At 35.6% G+C, this 18,412-nt stretch overlaps 2 protein-coding genes across 4 annotated transcripts; one reads left to right on the forward strand and one right to left on the reverse strand.

Moving 5' to 3' along the window:
- Positions 1-300: 300 nt before the first annotated feature.
- On the reverse strand, positions 301-3,572 carry LOC104888042 (non-symbiotic hemoglobin 2). Of its 2 annotated transcripts, none has more exons than XM_048639949.1 (4): positions 3,313-3,572; positions 2,953-3,067; positions 925-1,041; positions 301-718 (listed from the first exon to the last, which is right to left on the reverse strand). In XM_048639949.1, exons 1-4 carry the CDS (start codon positions 3,405-3,407, stop codon positions 578-580), a joined length of 468 nt encoding a protein of 155 aa, XP_048495906.1. In that variant the 5' UTR covers positions 3,408-3,572; the 3' UTR covers positions 301-577.
- A 3,085-nt stretch (positions 3,573-6,657) lies between these two features.
- LOC104888043 (hypothetical protein) lies at positions 6,658-14,811 on the forward strand. Of its 2 annotated transcripts, XM_048640797.2 has the most exons (10): positions 6,658-6,838; positions 7,008-7,070; positions 7,186-7,300; positions 8,456-10,815; positions 11,278-11,416; positions 11,498-12,485; positions 12,954-13,075; positions 13,216-13,910; positions 14,010-14,125; positions 14,222-14,811. In XM_048640797.2, exons 2-10 carry the CDS (start codon positions 7,011-7,013, stop codon positions 14,541-14,543), a joined length of 4,917 nt encoding a protein of 1,638 aa, XP_048496754.1. In that variant the 5' UTR covers positions 6,658-6,838; positions 7,008-7,010; the 3' UTR covers positions 14,544-14,811. The 2 variants fall into 2 exon arrangements, with proteins under 2 accessions (XP_048496754.1, XP_010671166.2); XM_010672864.4 differs by having other exon boundaries at positions 11,278-12,485.
- Positions 14,812-18,412: the final 3,601 nt, after the last annotated feature.

An 18,412-nucleotide genomic window follows, 5' to 3' on the forward strand; every position in this document is an offset into this window, starting at 1 on the left:
GCTTCCGTTATTAGTGCTTTCAAATATTAAATGTATCGTATCAACCCGTTGAATTAGACATCTTTAGATATTTCAATCTATTTTATACTATTCACGAGTTTCACTTTGACTATCGTTTGATTTAGGATCTTGTCAGATTCGTCTTAATACGTAACTTTTATTACTTATAGAGATATTAGTTCTAAAAGTTTTGGATATTAGTTCTAAAAGTTTTTGCATTGTCATATATGAAAAGTGTTAAGTGTAATAATTATTTGTAAACGAAAAGAGTAGATAATACAAAAATTAAAATGATACGACTAGAAAAAGACCGACGGAATATTATTTTATATTTGCAATAAGGAATACATATATCACCAAGGTTTTATCACAATTAATATGCACTATTACATGGTTAAACCAATAATTATGAATTTGATTTCCTTCTTGCTAATCAATAATAAGGCAAGAAAAAGCATCATATCAAGTCACTCGGATAAATAAGTGAGTCATAATCAACAATAACAATAATTTCCCCTCAAAAACAATAAGAATATTTATTCAATATTTTTAGAGTAATACTTTTGGCGACTGAGAACTAAGCTACCTCTTCCTTCATCTCAGCTTTGATGGCTGCAGCTAAGTGATCATAGGCAACACTCCAAGCACATTTCAATTCTTCACTCCATTTGTCACCACTTGCTTCTTCTATCGTTCTCAATAATGCTTGTTTCACAACCTAATTAGTCATAAGCAAATCATGCATAGCATTTAAATAATCGCTTGATAAATAATACTTCCTCCGTACCTATTTGTTCTTTCGTACTTTGATATTTTTTCTCGCTCAAAAAGATTCTATAAATTGGAAGAACGAATAGGAATAGAGGAAGTAATAATATGTAAGATGATAGTTAAACATAAGTTATTAAGGAATGTTGTGCATACCTCAAAATGGGGATCAATCACTCCATTCTTCAAATGGATAGCTCCCAAATATTTAAGGGTAGTCTCTCCTACAACCACTTCACCTTTTTCCCGAAGTTGAATGGCTGATTCACATGTCTATGAATGTATTTTAAAGCCATGTCAAAATAAATTCTAGAGGAAAGTTAAGATATTACAAAAAAATTCTGATTTTCATAGGTAATTTTTCGAAGAAAATAATTATTGGATGATGCTAATTCAGATATATAGTATTATATATTTCTATTCATCAATTCATTCATGTACTTCCTCCGTTTTAATTTAGTTGTGACATTTTTAAAATCACGGACTCCTGCAATTTTTGGAGAGGATAGAGATAGAGAAAGAAAATAAAAGGGTCTCATGTCATAGGAGAGGGATAGAGAGAAATTATTACCCAAAATGAAAGTGTCACAACTAAATTGTAACTTCCAGTAATAAAAAGTGTCACAACTAAATTGAAACGAATGAAATATGTATATTTAAATGAACTTTTTTTTTGGCTCCCTTTCGGGAACCTGTGGTAAGATGAATTTTTTCTGGACTGCCCTCACACAAGGTCACTCATTCAGAGGTCCAACAAGTCCCAACCCCCCCCCCTCCCCCTAAAAAAAACAATATTGAAATTTTATTTTCACTAACATTTGAATCTTGATATCTCATGTAGGAGATATGAAGTCATATCATTGGACCCAAAGATCCTTGGTTATCCAGATGAACTTCCTTCGAAAGTTCTTATATTTATCTTCATCAATCCATCTACATACTTTATATATTTGCAATATTTTTTTTATCCATATGAACTTTTTTTTGGGTCTCTTTCGAAAATTTGTGTTAAGATGAATTTCCTCTAAAATGCCCTCGTACAAGGCCACTCAACCATAGGTCCAACCATCCCAATATAAACTTTTGGCCATTAAAAAAATCAACTTTACTTGCAGTATATTATATGCTTTTTCTTTTAGTCCATTACTTAATGGTACATCTTTTTCTCAAAAAGAAGGTGATAGTTTTCTTTGTGGGCCTTCTTAGTTTGTCTCCCCATTCATTGAGGGAAAATCCTGAATCCTGATTGCCACTAGCTAAAATAAATTCTAAGAGATAATAGCCATTCGTTTTTTTTAAAGATTGATAAGACAAATAATCTTTGAGCTGCTCTTATATGACAGTTTTTTTTACTGAGTTTTAAGTCAAACTAGTATTTGGGTCCGAGCGTTACTCCGAATTGGTACTGTTTTATAAATTTGATATGCATTTTTTTCCACTCCTATTAAAATATATTAAGGAAACTCAAAATTTAAAAGGTAATAATAATGTGGACATTTAAAACATGATTAAAAGTTAGTTTAGATGGTAATTGTGCCATATATAATTGCAAGAGGTCACAGGTTCAAATCTTATTGCAAGTTAATTTTATTTTTGTTGATTGACATGACTTGTCACTTGTGAACACATTGGACAATTCTAGTGGATTAACAGAGGTGTCACGTGACGTATATACATTGTGTGGAGGTATCACGTGACGTGTATACATTGTCACGTACGCCTTTTAATTTATTTGTATAGATATAATTGATCACTTTTATATTTACTTAGGTTACGTTTTCTATTTCTCTCCACTTCTTTTTTCAAGAACTTATTGCTTATTTTTATCATGATCAAATCAAATCAGAACATATCAAATCACCACATTTAAGACCACACTTTCTTAATTGTTTGTTTTTGCAACTTTCATCACCTCAACTCAAGTTATCTTATTCAAGTTCCTACGTTAACATAACCTATGCTATATTTGCATATGTTAATATAATATTGGAGAAAGAGGAGAGACTAAATCACTTTATAAACTTAGTAATTACTCCTCTATCACCAATTAGTTTTAGGATGGAACCTCCCCGGATTTGTAAGTGGAGTAAACTCTCCTCCTCCTTATTAGGTTACTCGACCTATTTCATATAATCTGAAATTTAACGCCGTAAAAGTAGAGCAAGCAGAAAGAAGATCACTTACCATTTTAAAAACCTTGATTGCATGAGCTTTCAGCTTGGGATTATTCTGTGGAACTTCCTCTGAATCCCTTAAAAATGAGAACATATTTTTGGCTGCTGGAGCAATTTCCAATATTCTGATAAAAACAATCCCAATAATATAATATCAAATTTTAATTAGAGTACATTTTTCACTCAATTACTATCATTACATTAAAAAAAAATATCTATACAAATTCCATATTTTTTTTTGTAAATGTACATAATCATAATACTTCCTCATTTTCGTTTTAAATACAACAAAGAAATATTGACTATTATATATCTCAAAAAAAAAACCTCTTTGTTGCATTTAAAACGAAACGGATGTGGTATAACTTACATGGAGAAAAACCGAAGGCTATATTCTGGGATATTTTGCTTCATTATATCCCATGATTCTTTTACCAAAGCTTCATCTTTCTCTGTAAAAGTCATAGTTTTGTTTTAACTTAAAAGAAAAGAAACTAAATTGGAACAACAAAAAATGATATAGAAAGTGTAATAATTGCTTAAATTTGTGGTTTGTATTTTGTAAGTATGTTTAAGCAAAGAAGAAAGTACTGTAAAGTAGACTATTTATAGTAGTATGGTCTGCACAAGTCTGTGAATAAAAAAATCTTTGATATTATTACTCCACATGATTTGCTTTATTTTTTTTTTGAGATGGGGAATTATGTATGTGGTGACTTCATCTTTGAAAGTAGTCTGATGTGACTTTATCTTATTTTATGAATTTAAGTTTCAATAATAAGCCCAGAAATCAAGATATAATTTTTAAAATTGTTGAAGGAGTGTCTTGGACCAATCACTACTCTGTTTTTTATACTTGTCTCACCAATCTGATTCTCTGAATCTGCTTACATGTGATGTGCTAAAAAAAACAACTGGCCCATAAAATTACATGGACTCATTGCAAGTTGGACAACTTTTTTATTTAGAAAAAAAAAAATTTAAGGGAAATTCATTTACAAAATGGGGATAATTAGAATAATTCATAAGGAAATTTTCAAAAAACTACTCCCTCCGTTTCATTTTAATCTACGCACTTCGACATTTTACACTATTCACAAATTTCACTTGTATAAGAGAGAAGTAACGTTTGCTGAGTTCAAAAGACGAAAAATGCCTTGAAAAAGTATACATCCTATGTTAATTATCAACTCATTGTATTAGCAGATTTGACTATCTAATATATTGACAAATTTAACCAGCTAATTATATTATCTATTAGTATTTTAGTCTAATTATCATCTCATCTCATCATTCATAATCTTATCATACCAAAAAATCTCCCAAACCATTAACTTAGGTGAAAGTATTGGGTCAGACCGTCTGACCAATACTTACTGTCAGACGGGCTGAGCCCAAAACAAGTTCTCGTCACTGATGCTGCCAATCCTACCCGCTCTTCGCCGTCGACAGTGCTCCATCCACACCGTCGATAATGCTCCACCAAAACACCTTAAATAAAAAAATAAAAAAACAGAATGATAGAAAAGGATAAATTACAAGAAAATTTTAATTGATATTGACATTTTCGTTGATGTTGGTGCTAATTTCCAAAGTGAGAGCGCTGGTCAAGTAGATATTCAAATTCAGACTTGCAAGTATTGCAAGACCATCTATTCATACTATTATTAGTAGAATTTAAAGCATAAATCATTTCTTCGTCTTCTTCTTCATCCAATTTCTGTGTTGAAGATAGGGCTTCTTCATCTTCGATGAAAGGAATTGAAGGAGGAAGAAGAGGAGATTGAAATTGCAGGAGTTTGGCGGGAGGAAGAAGACGACATGAGTCGAAGAAGTTTGCAGGGAGTTCGAAGAAGTTTCCAAAGGGTTGATTCCTTCTGAATGTTATAATCGGCAATGGTACGACCATCTGAAAATATTTTATATGTTTCAGTTAGTTCTTTATTTCTTTCAGTTAGTTCTTTATTTCTTTCATTTGGTGTTTTATATGTTTCAGTTGGTGTTTAAAAATATTTGAAACCAACTGAAAAAAAAAAAAAGACTACCTGAAAAAAAAAATGAAGACTACCTGAAAAAAAATGAAGACTACCTGAAAAAAATGAAGACTACCTGAAAAAAATAACCTAAGTTACTTTCATTTAGACCTAAGTTACTTTCAGTTAGACCTAAGTTACTTTCAGTTAGACCTAAGTTACTTTCATTTAGAGGTAACTTACTTTCATTTAGACTAACTAAAAAAAATGAAGACTAACTGAAAACAAATTAAGACTAACTGAAAAAAATGAAGACTACCTGGAAAAAAATGACCTAAGTTACTTTCATTTAGACAGAGTTACTTTCCGTTAGACCTAAGTTACTTTCATTTAGAGGTAACTTACTTTCATTTAGACTAACTGAAAAGAATGAAGACTAACTAAAAACAAATTAAGACTAACTGGAAAAAATGAAGACTAACTGAAAAAAATGAAGAATAACTAAAAAAAAATTAAGACTAACTGAAAAAAAATTAAGACTAACTGAAAAAAATTGAAACCACCTGAAAGTCGTCCGACCAAAGATTATGGTCGGACGAGTCCGACACAATACTAACTCTTAACTTAAGGCCTGTTCGTTACCCTTTTTTGTTTTCAGTTTTCAGTTTTTTTAAAACTAAAAACCAAAAACACGAAACCAAAAAAAGTGGTTTTCACTTTTTAGTTGTAGTTTTCAAACTCATCATGTTCCCAATGCATTTGATTAATTTTTTATGGGTAATATTATATGTAGCCCTTAAGGGCTACATATAAGCATTAAAGTGGAAATAATTTATGAATTCATGACAAAATTTCACATTATTTGAGGTAATAAATGCTTGATTCAAATTTTTAAATCTATTTTAAGCTTCTTATACATAGACCTAGGGGCTATGTTTATCATTTTCCTTATATTCATTATAGAACATATATCATATGACTTTGAAAATCAAAAAATCAAAAAACAAAAAACCACAGTAATACCGAGCGGGCCTTTACTTATCCACTTCTATCAACATAATCTCTATTATATAAGGGAAGAAGGAAGAAGATAGTGTCCCCGTTTAAAAATACTAAATTACCCTTAATGATAATGGAATAAAAAAATTACAAAAAATAATAACTTAAGAATCTTTCCATTTTAATTTTGCATTTTGAGTGATTATAAGATACTCCCTCCGTCCCATAATATAAGTCCTGATTCTGTTTTTACGCGGGAATTAAGGTTAAATGGAATCTTGTTTTATTTGAATAAAAAAAATTATTTTTATTGAGAAACACTTACATTGCTTTTTTCTTTTTAACAAAAAATAAAAACGGTCATTTAATGTTGCACGGTTTAATGTGTAGAGGAGTTTAATGAGGTAAAAGATTCCATTTTGTCATTAATAAGGTGCATTGGAAGCTGAAATTATGATGACATTTTGGGAATTAAACTATTTTCATGAGGGTCTTTTGGGTATAATTATTGATTGAAAATAGAAATAAGACTTATATTTTGGGACACCTTATAAGGAAACGGGACTTATATTATGGGACGGAGGGAGTACTATTTTAAAATTAACGCACGCGATGCGTGCATATAAGGCTCATTAGAGATAAGTCAAACAACTAACTCCAATTGAATGGGCTTAAACCATACCCAAAAAAAAGACACGTAAGCCAAACTTATATTAAACCGACATTTTAAAGCCCACTTAAAGCCCATCAACATTCTCTCTCCTCTTTCTCTCTCCTCAAATCTTAAACCCTAAACTATTATCACTCCCGCCTAATACAGAAGCTCGAGCTTCTTCCATAATCTCAAAATTCATCAGTTTTAGCGATCAATATGTGAAGAATTACATCTACATTGTATCAAAATCCTCCATTAATTTGTTTAAGGTTTGATTTTCTTTCATTTGCTCCGAATTTTCCTCTTTTACGCTTTAATTTCATTTTCTAGGGTTTCTTTAACATTATTTATGTTTGTATATTTTTGTCTGTTCGTAATTTTACGATAATAATGTTGGAATTGGAATTGATTATGAATTGATTCGATATTGATGTTCAGTTAATGGCGTCGATTGCACCATCAGTGAAGACGATGGAGACGTTAAATCCTTGCTGTAATCTGGTACTCCTCTTTTAATTCTTGAGAGTTGATTTTCTATATAATTGTCGTAATTTTTGTGTATTTTTGTTTGCAAATTTTAGTTGTTTGTTGAATTTTATGTGTTTTGGTTGAGCAGTGGAAAACAAGGTGCATGAAAATGGAAGAGAAGAGGAGTGCTCTTCGTCAAGGTGTTGAGATCCTTAAAGGTCAAATTGATCGTCTTCAACTGGAAAATGCCAAGCTTAAGAAAGGTAGCTAAGTAGCTTATTGTTTGTTTAATTTGAAGTGAATATATTCCTTTATGATCGTTGCCGAATTCAATTGCTAGTTGTTTCTTAGTACTATTATCTTATGCTTGATGTAGCTTAGTGATTGCTAGGAACAAGAGAAAACCATTGGAAAATAGAGAATTGTAAAATTGTTGGGCTCATAATTACATAATCATTGGAAACTTTTAACATAGCACCCATAGGTGAGTGGAATTTCAAGCACGAGACAAGCCTCCTTCATCTAACCAAATGATCATGAGACTTCTTCTCTTGTCGCTATCCTCATTGCCTGTTTGGTAGGTGATAATAAAGGGTGGTGATGGTATTATATTTATCTACAATATCTTTATCGATAACATTGTGATGAAAGTCTCATCTCAATGTCATGGTAATGCGTGTCCATCCTCAAATACCTCCTTTTCATCTTAAATTTCCGTTACCAACTTACGGAAAATTATGACAAAAACACATGTTTGGGCACCTGAGCATTGACATGATACTATCTTTACAAAAATACTATATAAAATCATTTGTGTCATTTGTTACAGGCTACCTAATGGGCATTCAAGATTTTTTTTTATCCTTGCTAATTGTTTAGTGAGGAGGCTCTTTTGAACTTGGGCAAGACAAACATATGCAACTTGGAAAAATATCTTAATTTGGCTAAGGCATGGACTAATAAAATCATCAATCTTTATGATTAATAATTGCTGATGTAAGAGGCCTTTTTTCTTTTGAAGAATTTTGTTCATTGTATTTCGTTGTTGAACTCTCTTTGCCTCCACAATCGACTATCGCTAAACACTGCATTTAAGAAGCAGGTGGGAACTTGAGATATGTGATTTCACATGTACAGAGTTTATATGTGGATTCCTTCTATAAAATTATATCTGAAATAGCTAGTTCCAAATGATTTTGATTGATTGGACTCTTCAATTATAGGATTAGACCAACTATTTTGTGAAGTTTGCATCAATTGCTTCCATGGGAGCTGGGATTATGATTTGGTATACACTTGAATCTTTTGCATATTTACATACTCTTGACTGTCCATTCTCGCTTGGTTCTCTTGGACGGACTGTGGAAACTAATTATTTCTTTGATTGATGTTGTTTTACTATAATTGTGCATCTGCAGCATCTGATGAAGAACGTGCACGGCTAAATGTTTTGGAAGAGGAAAAAGGAAAGGAGGCGTCTCTTCGGATCTCTTTGGAGAAAGAAATTGCTTCGTTGAAGTCAGAGAAATCTTCCACTAAGCTTGAGGTGGACTCTAGAAATGTAGATTTGGATAGAGAAGCAACACATCTTCGGACATGCATTTCTGAGAGGGAGGTGGAGATAGCTCGTCTTATGCAGCTTCTTGCTGAAGAGATAACAAGGGCTGATGCAGAAAAAAAGGCTGCTGAGTTGGAGAGGAAGAATGCCGCTGAGCTACAGAAATCTCTAGAATATGAAAAGAGGAAAGCTGATGAAGCCACTAAGATGGCTAATGCTGCTGCCAAGGAAGCTGAAGATGGTAGGCTTCAGTTAGAGACTTTAAAAAATGAATTGGAGAAAACAAATTTGAAATGGGAAGAAGTGACCACAAAGCTTAAGGCTGAAAAGGAAAATGCGATTAAAGAGAAAACATGTTCAGATGAGAAGCGGGTGAATGAAGAACAAAGCGGTGGTAATAATCTACTTAAGCAGTTGGAAGAGGAAAAGCAGAAGGTTGAAAGTTTACAAAAAGAAATGCAGGAAATTATGTCATCTAAGAGATCTATTGATTCGTCTGAGTTAGACGTGGTTAAAAGAAAGCTTGAGGCAGAAAAGAAGAAAGTTACTAGAGAGAAAAGACATGTTGAAGAACAAAAGGCAAGAGTTATTGAGCAAAAAAAGATTGCAGAGGAAACGGAGAAAAGAGTTTCAGAAGAAACATGTCGTGCTGACAAGCTGTTGATGCAGTTGGAAGAAGAGAAGCAGAAGGTTGCAAAATTGCAAAAGGAAATGCTGGAAGTTTTTTCATCTCAAAAAGTTGCTGTTTCCTCTGAACTAGATGAGCTTAAGAGAAACCTTGATGAAGAAAAGAAGAAAGCTGTTCAAGAGCAAACACGTGTTGAAGAAGAAAAGGTGAAAGCTATGGAGCAAAGAAGGATGGCTGAGGCAAACAAGAAATGGGGTTCTGAAGAAAAATGCCGTGCTGACAATCTATTATTGCTGTTGGAGGAGGAGAAAAAGAAGGTTGGGAAATTGCATAAGGAAATGCTGGAAGTTGTGTCATCTCAGAAAGCTTCTGAGTCCTCTGAGTTAGATGAGCTTAAGAGAAGCCTTGAGGAAGAAAAGAAGAAAGCTGTTCAAGAGCAAAGACGCGTTGAAGAAGAAAAGTTGAGAGTTATAGAGCAAAGAAGGATTGCTGAGGAACACGAGAGAAGGGGTTCTGAAGAAAAATGCCGTGCTGACAATCTATTACTGCAGTTGGAGGAGGAGAAGCAGAAGGTTGAGATATTGCGAAAGGAAATTCTGGATGTTTCATCATCCGAGAAAGGTTCTAGTTCTTCTGAGATGGATGAGCTTAAGAGAAATCTTGAGGAAGAAAAGAAAAAAGCTTTCCTAGAGCAAAGACGTGCTGAAGAAGAAAAGGCGAGGGTTGTAGAGCAAAGAAGGATTGCACAGGAAAACAAGAAAAGGAGTTCTGAAGAAAAATGTCGTGCTGATAATCTGTTATTGCAGTTGGAGGAGGAGAAGCAGAAGGTTGAGAAATTGCGAGAGGAAATGCAGGTATTAATGTCGTCTCAGAAAACTGGCCATTTAGATGAGGTTAATAAAAATCTTAAGGCAGAAAAGAAGAAAGCTTCTAAAGAGAGAAAGCGTGCTGACCTTGCAATCTCCTCAAAGGAAGAACAGAAAAGGATTGCAGAAGCCAGTATTAAGAATGCCATGGAGGAAAAGTGTCGTGCTGACAGACTATTTGAGGAGCTAGAGAGTAGCAGATCATTGATTGAGAATTATGAGCGGAAGCTGAATAAGGTGACTGACATGCTGGAGGCTGGAAGAAAAGAGGTGGCCAGACAGAAAAAGCGTGCAGATATCCAGAAGTTGAAATTAGATGAGCAAGGAAAAATAGTTACAGCAAATGAAATGAGAATCGCAGAGGAGAAATGCCGAGGCGATAATTTATTGCTAGAGCTTGAAAATGGCAGGCAAAAGCTCAAGGATATGGAACATGAGTTACATCAAGTTAAATTATGCAGGGGTTTGGTTGGGACTGCAAGTATTTCCACTGCTTTTCCTGTGAATGAGCAGGCTGCAAGAGTTAATCTCTTGCAGGAACAACTAAAATTTGAGAAGAAGCGAATGAAGCACGCCAAAGAGGTTGCTAAATTAGAAAAGCATCGCAAACACATTTTACAGCAGGAGCTACAGAGATTAAAGCAGGAGTTTCAGTGTTTATTGGATCACCTTAGTATGCTAAGTGGTATATATGGTGCAAGAAATGGTGTGACTAATTTACCCAAGGTTTGTGAAGGAACTCCTTTTTTTCCTTATTCCTTTCTGTTTTATTTTGTTTCGTTCATTTTGCCTTTTGGAATTGTTTTTGAGATTCCTGCTTTCTCCAATCTTGGTTTTCTTGTCGTTTGTAGTTCGTACTTCCTGGAGAGCCTGACCGTCCTTGTCTTACACTGGTTATGTCACATATGGTGTTTCTTTTTTTGTGTCCCAAGTAGTTCTTATTTGCCACCTCACCCACTTACATTAACAATTTTGGGTAGTTAATCTTAGATTAATGAGGTGGCAAAATAAGAATGGAGTCCTGCACAGTAGGACATAAAATTGGCCATATGCTCTCAAATGGTTTCTTTGTGCCGCCATTGCTTTGTGCTGGTTGTTTTGCATGTCTGCATGGGATTCAATTTTTCTCCAATTATGATAATGGATGAGTTACATTTGATTTCTCAGTCTAAAATTATGTATCTGCAGAAATCACTCCCTTCTCAAATGCATTTTCGTGGTGATGAGGAGTTCAGAATGTCTAGCTTGTCGATCAAGGATGTATCTGGTCTTCTCAAGCCAAATATGCGATTTGTACATGCAGGGAATCGTGAAGAATCAACCTCAGGTATGGAGAATGTATTGGATCCTCTGCAAGGGGGTTCTCGTGAAGATATCTTACCAAGTTCTGCCCTTAACTCCAATACAGCATCTTTTTCTGATGAACAGTTGGTGGGATCACAGGAAAGAGTTTCGGGGTCTGTTACTATGTCAGCAGGGTTGTCAGTGGAGAACACAAATGAACAAGCAACAATGCTTGGATGCTCTAATGATTGTTGTAGACAAAGGAATGGTGAGAAAGTTGGTGATGTTGGTAAAAACGGCATTAGAAGCCCAGTCGAACCTGCTATTGGCCATGCCAAAAAAAGAAGGAAGATTCTTGACGAATTTGAGTCCATCAAATGTATGCAATCAGAAGGTAAAAGTATCTTCCAGGAAGTAGAAAAAAAGCTGTTCGCTTTACATAAGACATTATTCCAACCCATGACTAATGAGTCGATAGAGAAGGAAAACTCGCCATTGCCTTTCACTAATACTAATTTATGTGGCAATCCCGAGTTATCTAGCAAGAAAGGGAAGCCACCACGTAAACCAGAAGTCGCTCTTCAGCGAACTGGTGATTCTAATGTGCGGATCGAAGTAGATAAAGTTTTTGCTCCAAGTGCCGCAGAGATAAGGGAAAGTTCCCAGCCTTTACAAGCTCTTTGCAGAGACAATGTCAAACAGAATAAGGATGCTCTAATGATCTTTGAGCAATTAATAAATGGGGATTATATGAAACTACTTGATTTGGATGACCCGGATGCTGAGGAACGTTTCAGGGTGGCGATGGAGAGGCCTCTATCTCCACACCTTCCTGTGTTTGATATGTTTGAGTTTGGACAAAAGGTTGGAGCAAATACGCCGAGTATGCCTGTATCTGGAAATAACGAGGCTACACATCAACAGGCATTTTCAGCACACAGTAAAAACCTATGTTACTTTGTTTTGTTTTCTGATATGGAGGATTTCGGCAGTATAGCCAGGATTTTTGGTGCTACTAGAACCTGTGTAGCTCGATGTTTGTTTCTTCAATCGAATTGGTCAGTGCAGGATATACTGGGTGCACTGTTGCTGGAGAAAGATCTGAGACCCAGGTAACTTTTTTGTTTTTTGAGATCAACTAAATCCTTCTGTTGCTACTTGGTAGCAGGGGTGAATATTATTTTAGGGGAGTTTGTGAGAGCTATTATGTTAGCAAATTGATATTTCGTTATCATTCTGACTAGTTTTCATTTTTTTGGGCACTATTATGGCTATTTTTACTCTGTTTATTTGCTTGTAAGCTTTTGGCTCTTGAGATGATCCCTTCTTTTTTTCCCTGTTCTTTTACTTTCTTTCAAGATCTGGTAAGAGGCTGGGCTCTGTTTTTTTTTTTTTTCTTGAACTGCCTTCTGGCTTTCCTTGTTGGAGCCTAGAAATAGAGGAAAGGTGTAAAATGAAATTAAAAATTTGTCTTTGTCAAACCAATATTCCTCTATGATTCTTTCACCCCATTTTATCTTAAGTATTGTTACAAGTTGTCATTATTTAGCTAACTTGTGTTTTTGCCTTTCTATGGTCAGGGAAAAAGCATGCGTTCTTTTCTCTCTTATACTACTAAATTTTGCGGCAATGTCAGCTAGCAAGCCTGTGAACTTCCAAATCCACGAGCAAATGGATTCTTTTGCTGCACATTTACGCACAGGTATATTGTTTTGTATCATCTTCCTGTAATGCCAGAGTCGCTGTTAATATTGTTTTCTCAGAATTCTTGTTTTATATGCTCTTATTTTACTTCTTTTCTCGCTGTTTTGTTGCTCTCTTTGAATTATCTTTTTCATGCAGTGCTATTCGACATTGATACGAGAGATCTTTGTGCAAATTTCGGTGATTTTCATGAATTAATTACTTTGGGTGAGGATTTTGTTGTTACTAGGAAAATTTTATCCAATAACGAGGTGCCCTGCTATCTGGATGGTTGTGGTCCAAGTATTGAAATTATGCATGAAGGGGAGAAAAGTGTCTTGTGGCCTAAGATGGCTTCAACTGATCTGGTTGTTGCAGGGAGCGTTATATTGGCATCAATTTCTAAAGCAGTTGGTGATTATAGTTCTGTATGTGAAGTTTCACCAAAAATTCTTCAGATTGGCAGAACCGAGTATTCATTGGCATTGTCAATTCTTCATACTTTTGCTTATATATGCGGTGAAGAATATTTTACCAACAGCAACTACACTTCAGTCATGAAAGTAGTTAAAGCTGTGGTGACCTTTATGGAGGGTTCTCTGGCTGAAAATTCCAATAATAATCTCCAGTCAAGGGATAATGATAATCCGCACCAGTTTACCCACTGTGTTAAATGTCCATTCTCAGAGGGCTCTTTTACTCTAGATTATGTTTCCTCAGAATTATTGGAAGAACTGCAAAGACATATGGTGCCCGAAGATCCAGCTGTGTCGGCTCATTCATCAAACAGGGAAGCTTTCTCTTGCTTCCTGGGTGATGTCCTGTCATCTCTGGAGCTCATCACATCCATTATGGTACTTGTTACTCTACTGTTTAGCAAAATATAGATCTCTTCCTCTCTTTCCTTAACCTATTAGCAAATTGCCTGATCTATGTTTTGTTTTTTTTTGCAGGGATGGGAGTGGGTACATGGCAAAATTGTACCAAAGCTATTTAGGATTTCGGAATCAAGTCATCATGATAGGGTTTTCTCTTCTGCCCTTGCTGTCCTTCTAGGTGATATTGGAAAGTAAGATTTTCTTTGCCCTATAACTTTAAGCCTACATCACTTTCCTGTACGCAGGATAATTATGTCCAAGACCTCATTAACGTTTTATCGTTTCAGACTAGGAGTGGAAGCACGTGGATATGATGACACAGGAGTTGAGGACATAAAACGCTACTTATCGAATCTTTTATGTCAGACTGCTTCTGCCTCAATGGGCGATAAAACTTTACCCACCGCGATTATGTATGGACTGATCGGGCTTTATCCAAAAGGACATGAGATGCTTCAGAATGGTACTAATGTAAAGTTCCCATCTGAAGGTGTGCTTTCAGCGCCTGCTTCATCTGATGTCGTAAGCAAATTCCTTTCCTCTCTCAGCAGCGACCAGATAACATCCCTGGCTGGTCTAGTAAATCCAGATAGAGGAGTTGCTGCTTAGTTTTTGTGGCCTAAATGTTGTAAGTAGTAGAATTTTGCAAATTATCTGGTAGTTTTAGGATATTAATAGTATTAAGCGCCATGTCACAACTCACAAGGTTTCCCTAAGTTTGTTGTTATCTAAGAAATATGGCTCTAGATGAGAAGATCGTCCGAAAAAATCGAGATGTTTACCATTGTACGAAATTTCTGGACATGCTCCCTGTTTTTGCCATGAAGGGTGCTTGGTGTCATTTTGTTTAATGGAAAAAAATGTATATTTGAGAGCATTTGAATACTAGGTTGAATTTATGTTTGGTGCTTCTAATTTTTATGTTGCAGTTTATGGATTCTAGAATAGAAAGCAATGTGATGGCTCCTAGTATTTTAGGAGTGGTTTACATAACAAAAACAAACCACCAGAGAATTCAAAATTACAAACTGTTAAACTAAACTGAATCAACATCAAAAAAATTTGTAACAAAATTGCACAAACACGTTTTGATCCTCCGATCCATTATCAATAAGTAGATCTACGTCAGGATGATTAAATAATGTGTCAGGAGAAATTGGTACATGAAGTTGTCGATACACTTCTTAATAATGAAATCAATGGACAATCAATGCGGGATGGTTATAATAAAGTTTACCACCGCAAATTGTCATTGATGTAAAATTCAAAATACATCTTTTTTAAATTTTATTAATATGCCGATATGGATATTGAAAAATTATTAGTCACATAAAAGTACTTAAAAAAGCCCCCCTATATCACATGAGTATTTTCAAATTCTTAAGTGATATGGAAGTGTTCTATTTTTAATCCACATCTATCTATACTCTATACTTACAGTTTTTTCACCATATACCCCTGACAAATTTTTTTTTGCACCGTATACCCTTTCAACTTTCTAAATTCATCATATACCCCTCACATTTCGAAAAATACATCAACTTACCCTTTTGGCTAACGGTGTTAGACTTCCGTTAGTCATTAACCCCTAATCCCCTCTAACCCTAATTAAACTAACCTAAATTAAACCCTAATCCTAACCCCCACTGCCACATCACCCCACCCCTTACCCCCACTGCCACATCACCCTCCACTGCCACATCACCCCCTCACCTACCCTCACTGCCACATCACCCCCTCACCTTACCCTCACTACCACATCACCCCTCACCACCACCCCCTCCCCACTCCCTAGCAACCCCCCCTCCCCCCTCCCTTGACCCCCACCCTCACCCCACCGGATTTTCGCACCAGACCCTACCCCCACCCCACACCGAATTTTCGCACCAACCCACCCCACACCGGATTTTCGCACCTGACCCTACCCCACCCTGACCGGATTTTCGCACAACCCCACCCCACACCGGATTTTCGCACCTGACCCCTACCTCCACCCTGACCGGATTTTCGCCGACCCCACCCCACCGGATTCTCTGCTCTGAAACCGTTGCACAACCCCCACACCACCCTCGCAGCACCCCTAAAATTATCGCACCACCCTCGCACCACTCCTAAAATCCTCGCACCTCCCCTAAAAATCCTCGCACCACCGCGAAAACCCTTCGCACCACTCTAAAAACCTCGCACCATCATCGTACCTCCCTGAAAAACATCGCACCATCCCTGATAAAAGCCAGATTTATGCCCGAAAGCAATTTTGCGAGGGAGGGGAGTGGGACTGCAGTGTGGGGTAACTGGAGTGGGGGTTGGAAGTGGGACTGTAGTGGGGGGGTGGGAGTGAGACTGTTGCGGGGTGTCGGAAGGTAGAGGGGTTGCGGTGTTGTGGGCGGCGGAAGGGGGAGGGCACGGCTGCGGGTGGTGGATGGGGGGGGGCTTCAAGGGTGGCGGGAGGAGGACTACAGTGGTGGGGGTGGGGGTGGGGGTGGGGTGGGGGTGTGAGTGGGGGATGGGGTTAGGGTATTAGGGATAGAGTATTAGGGTTAGGGTTAGGGTTAGATTTAGGGTTAGATTTAGGTAGTTAAGTAGGATTAGAGGGTGATTAGGGGTTAATGACTAACGGAGTTTAACGCCGTTAGTCATTAAGGGTAACTGGATGTATTTTTTCAAAAGTGAGGGGTATATGGTGAATTTCAAAAGTTGAAAGGGTATATGGTGCAAAAAAAAAATTGTCAGGGGTATATGGTGAAAAAACCGCTATACTTATTAATATCACTCCAAAAGAATTCTTCCATCATATTACTATATTACTAGTTTTTAGCTAGGAAAAATTGGATTTTGTTAAATCTGTATATTTTTCATAAAATCAGTTGACCAATTTAAGAAGATTATTTAAATAAATTTTCCGTTAAAAAGTAGCATTTGAAGATTTTACTTCACACATACACTATATATATATATATATATATATATATATAATATATATATATATATATATATAGAGGTAAGATCACATGAGAATGCTCCTTACATGAGAAATGAGAATAAATCTCAACCACACGATTGGATTAGAGTTACAACACTTGTTCATTAGAGTTATACCCACCTAAAAAATTTAGAGCCAAAACAAAAAAATTTGAATTTTGAATTTTTGTTTCTAATATACTCTTTTTTGGAGTTACATCACTTTTTCATTAGAGTTACATCACTTATTCATAAGGGTTATAGCGCGTAAATATCATTCTCATTTCTCATGTAAGTATGCATTCTCACATGAACTCACTTCTATATATATATATATATATATATATATATATATATGATTAAAGCGGTAAAATATATGATGAGAGAGTGACATGTGTCATTCCTAATTCTTTTGCTTTAGTATGTTGTTATAGATAGATAAATAGATATGATCTAATGGTCAATATTGCAATTTTAGCTTGCAAGGTAACTAGATAAACTTATAGTAATACAAGTTAAATTTAGGACCACGTTTTTGTTTTCCCACTAAGCCACTATTATTAGGACAACTTATTTTTATCAAAACTACCAAAACCCAGTACACTTCTAATTAGATATCCTAATGCGATTATGTTTAGGACTTAGGAGCGTCGGCTCGTCGCATAGCCTATATAATGTAACTATAAGCTCATAATAACTCCTTACAATTATTACCTCATAAATTTCTTTTCTTTCCCTTCAGTCTTCCCTGCACTCATAACTCATTTAGACATTTAGTCATTACTATGGGAGATTACATGCATCCTTCCGCAACATGCAAGGTTAAGTTCGAGCACACCAAAGCCTCCATGACTAAGTATACTACTTGTGATAATTCCAATACCATCTCCGTTAATCTTTATTTTGAACATTGGCGTGAAATCCATAAAAAACGAGATTGCCCTTGTCGAGGTAATTCTAATTCGATCTTGAGACACAAAGATATGGATTCGGGTGTTTTTTGCGCTACTCTTACGTTCGAAATCAATTATCGTACAATCAATTTTGAAGTTTTAACTGCTAATACTAAACAAGGTTTGCCATGTTATATGACTCCTGGGGTTTGGACTCATGTCAAAGAGGATCTTTTATCTTACATACTCAACTATATCAATTTTGATACTACTAGTAGTAGTAATCATAATAATGGTTATAGCTTAGATTATGAGATGTTTGTCATAGTTGATGTCTCGACTATATATGTCGTCGACGACAACGGTTGCTTACTACAATGATGAACAGGAGGATGGCTGGTTGGAGAAATACTTTGAAGAGTTTATCTGAGCTTGAAGAAATCTTATTTATGTTAATCACCTTAATTCATGCTAAACAATTCTTATTAGAGTAGATAAGTATATTAGTTTGTGTAATCATCAACTACTGTCTACTTAGTGAGTTAGTGAGGGTGTTTCTTTTAATATATTCGTGATTGTCAACAATTTGTTTTGGGTTTTTTTCTTGGGGATTTCACTTGTCTT

This window comes from Beta vulgaris, chromosome 3, assembly GCF_026745355.1.
Source record: "Beta vulgaris subsp. vulgaris cultivar EL10 chromosome 3, EL10.2, whole genome shotgun sequence".
Classification (NCBI taxonomy): Eukaryota; Viridiplantae; Streptophyta; class Magnoliopsida; order Caryophyllales; family Amaranthaceae; genus Beta; species Beta vulgaris.

Bases quoted from the DNA above. Each gene is read 5' to 3' on its own strand.
- LOC104888042 (XM_048639949.1), bottom strand. From the start codon at position 3,407: ATGACTTTTACAGAGAAAGATGAAGCTTTGGTAAAAGAATCATGGGAT. The intron at 1,042-2,952 runs GTAAGTGATCTT...ATACATTCATAG, and splicing joins CAATCAAGGTTTTTAAAATG to ACATGTGAATCAGCCATTCA. The intron at 719-924 runs GTATGCACAACA...ATGACTAATTAG, and splicing joins TGATTGATCCCCATTTTGAG to GTTGTGAAACAAGCATTATT.
- LOC104888043 (XM_010672864.4), top strand. From the start codon at position 7,011: ATGGCGTCGATTGCACCATCAGTGAAGACGATGGAGACGTTAAATCCT. The intron at 7,071-7,185 runs GTACTCCTCTTT...TTGGTTGAGCAG, and splicing joins TAAATCCTTGCTGTAATCTG to TGGAAAACAAGGTGCATGAA. The intron at 12,486-12,953 runs GTAACTTTTTTG...TTCTATGGTCAG, and splicing joins GAGAAAGATCTGAGACCCAG to GGAAAAAGCATGCGTTCTTT.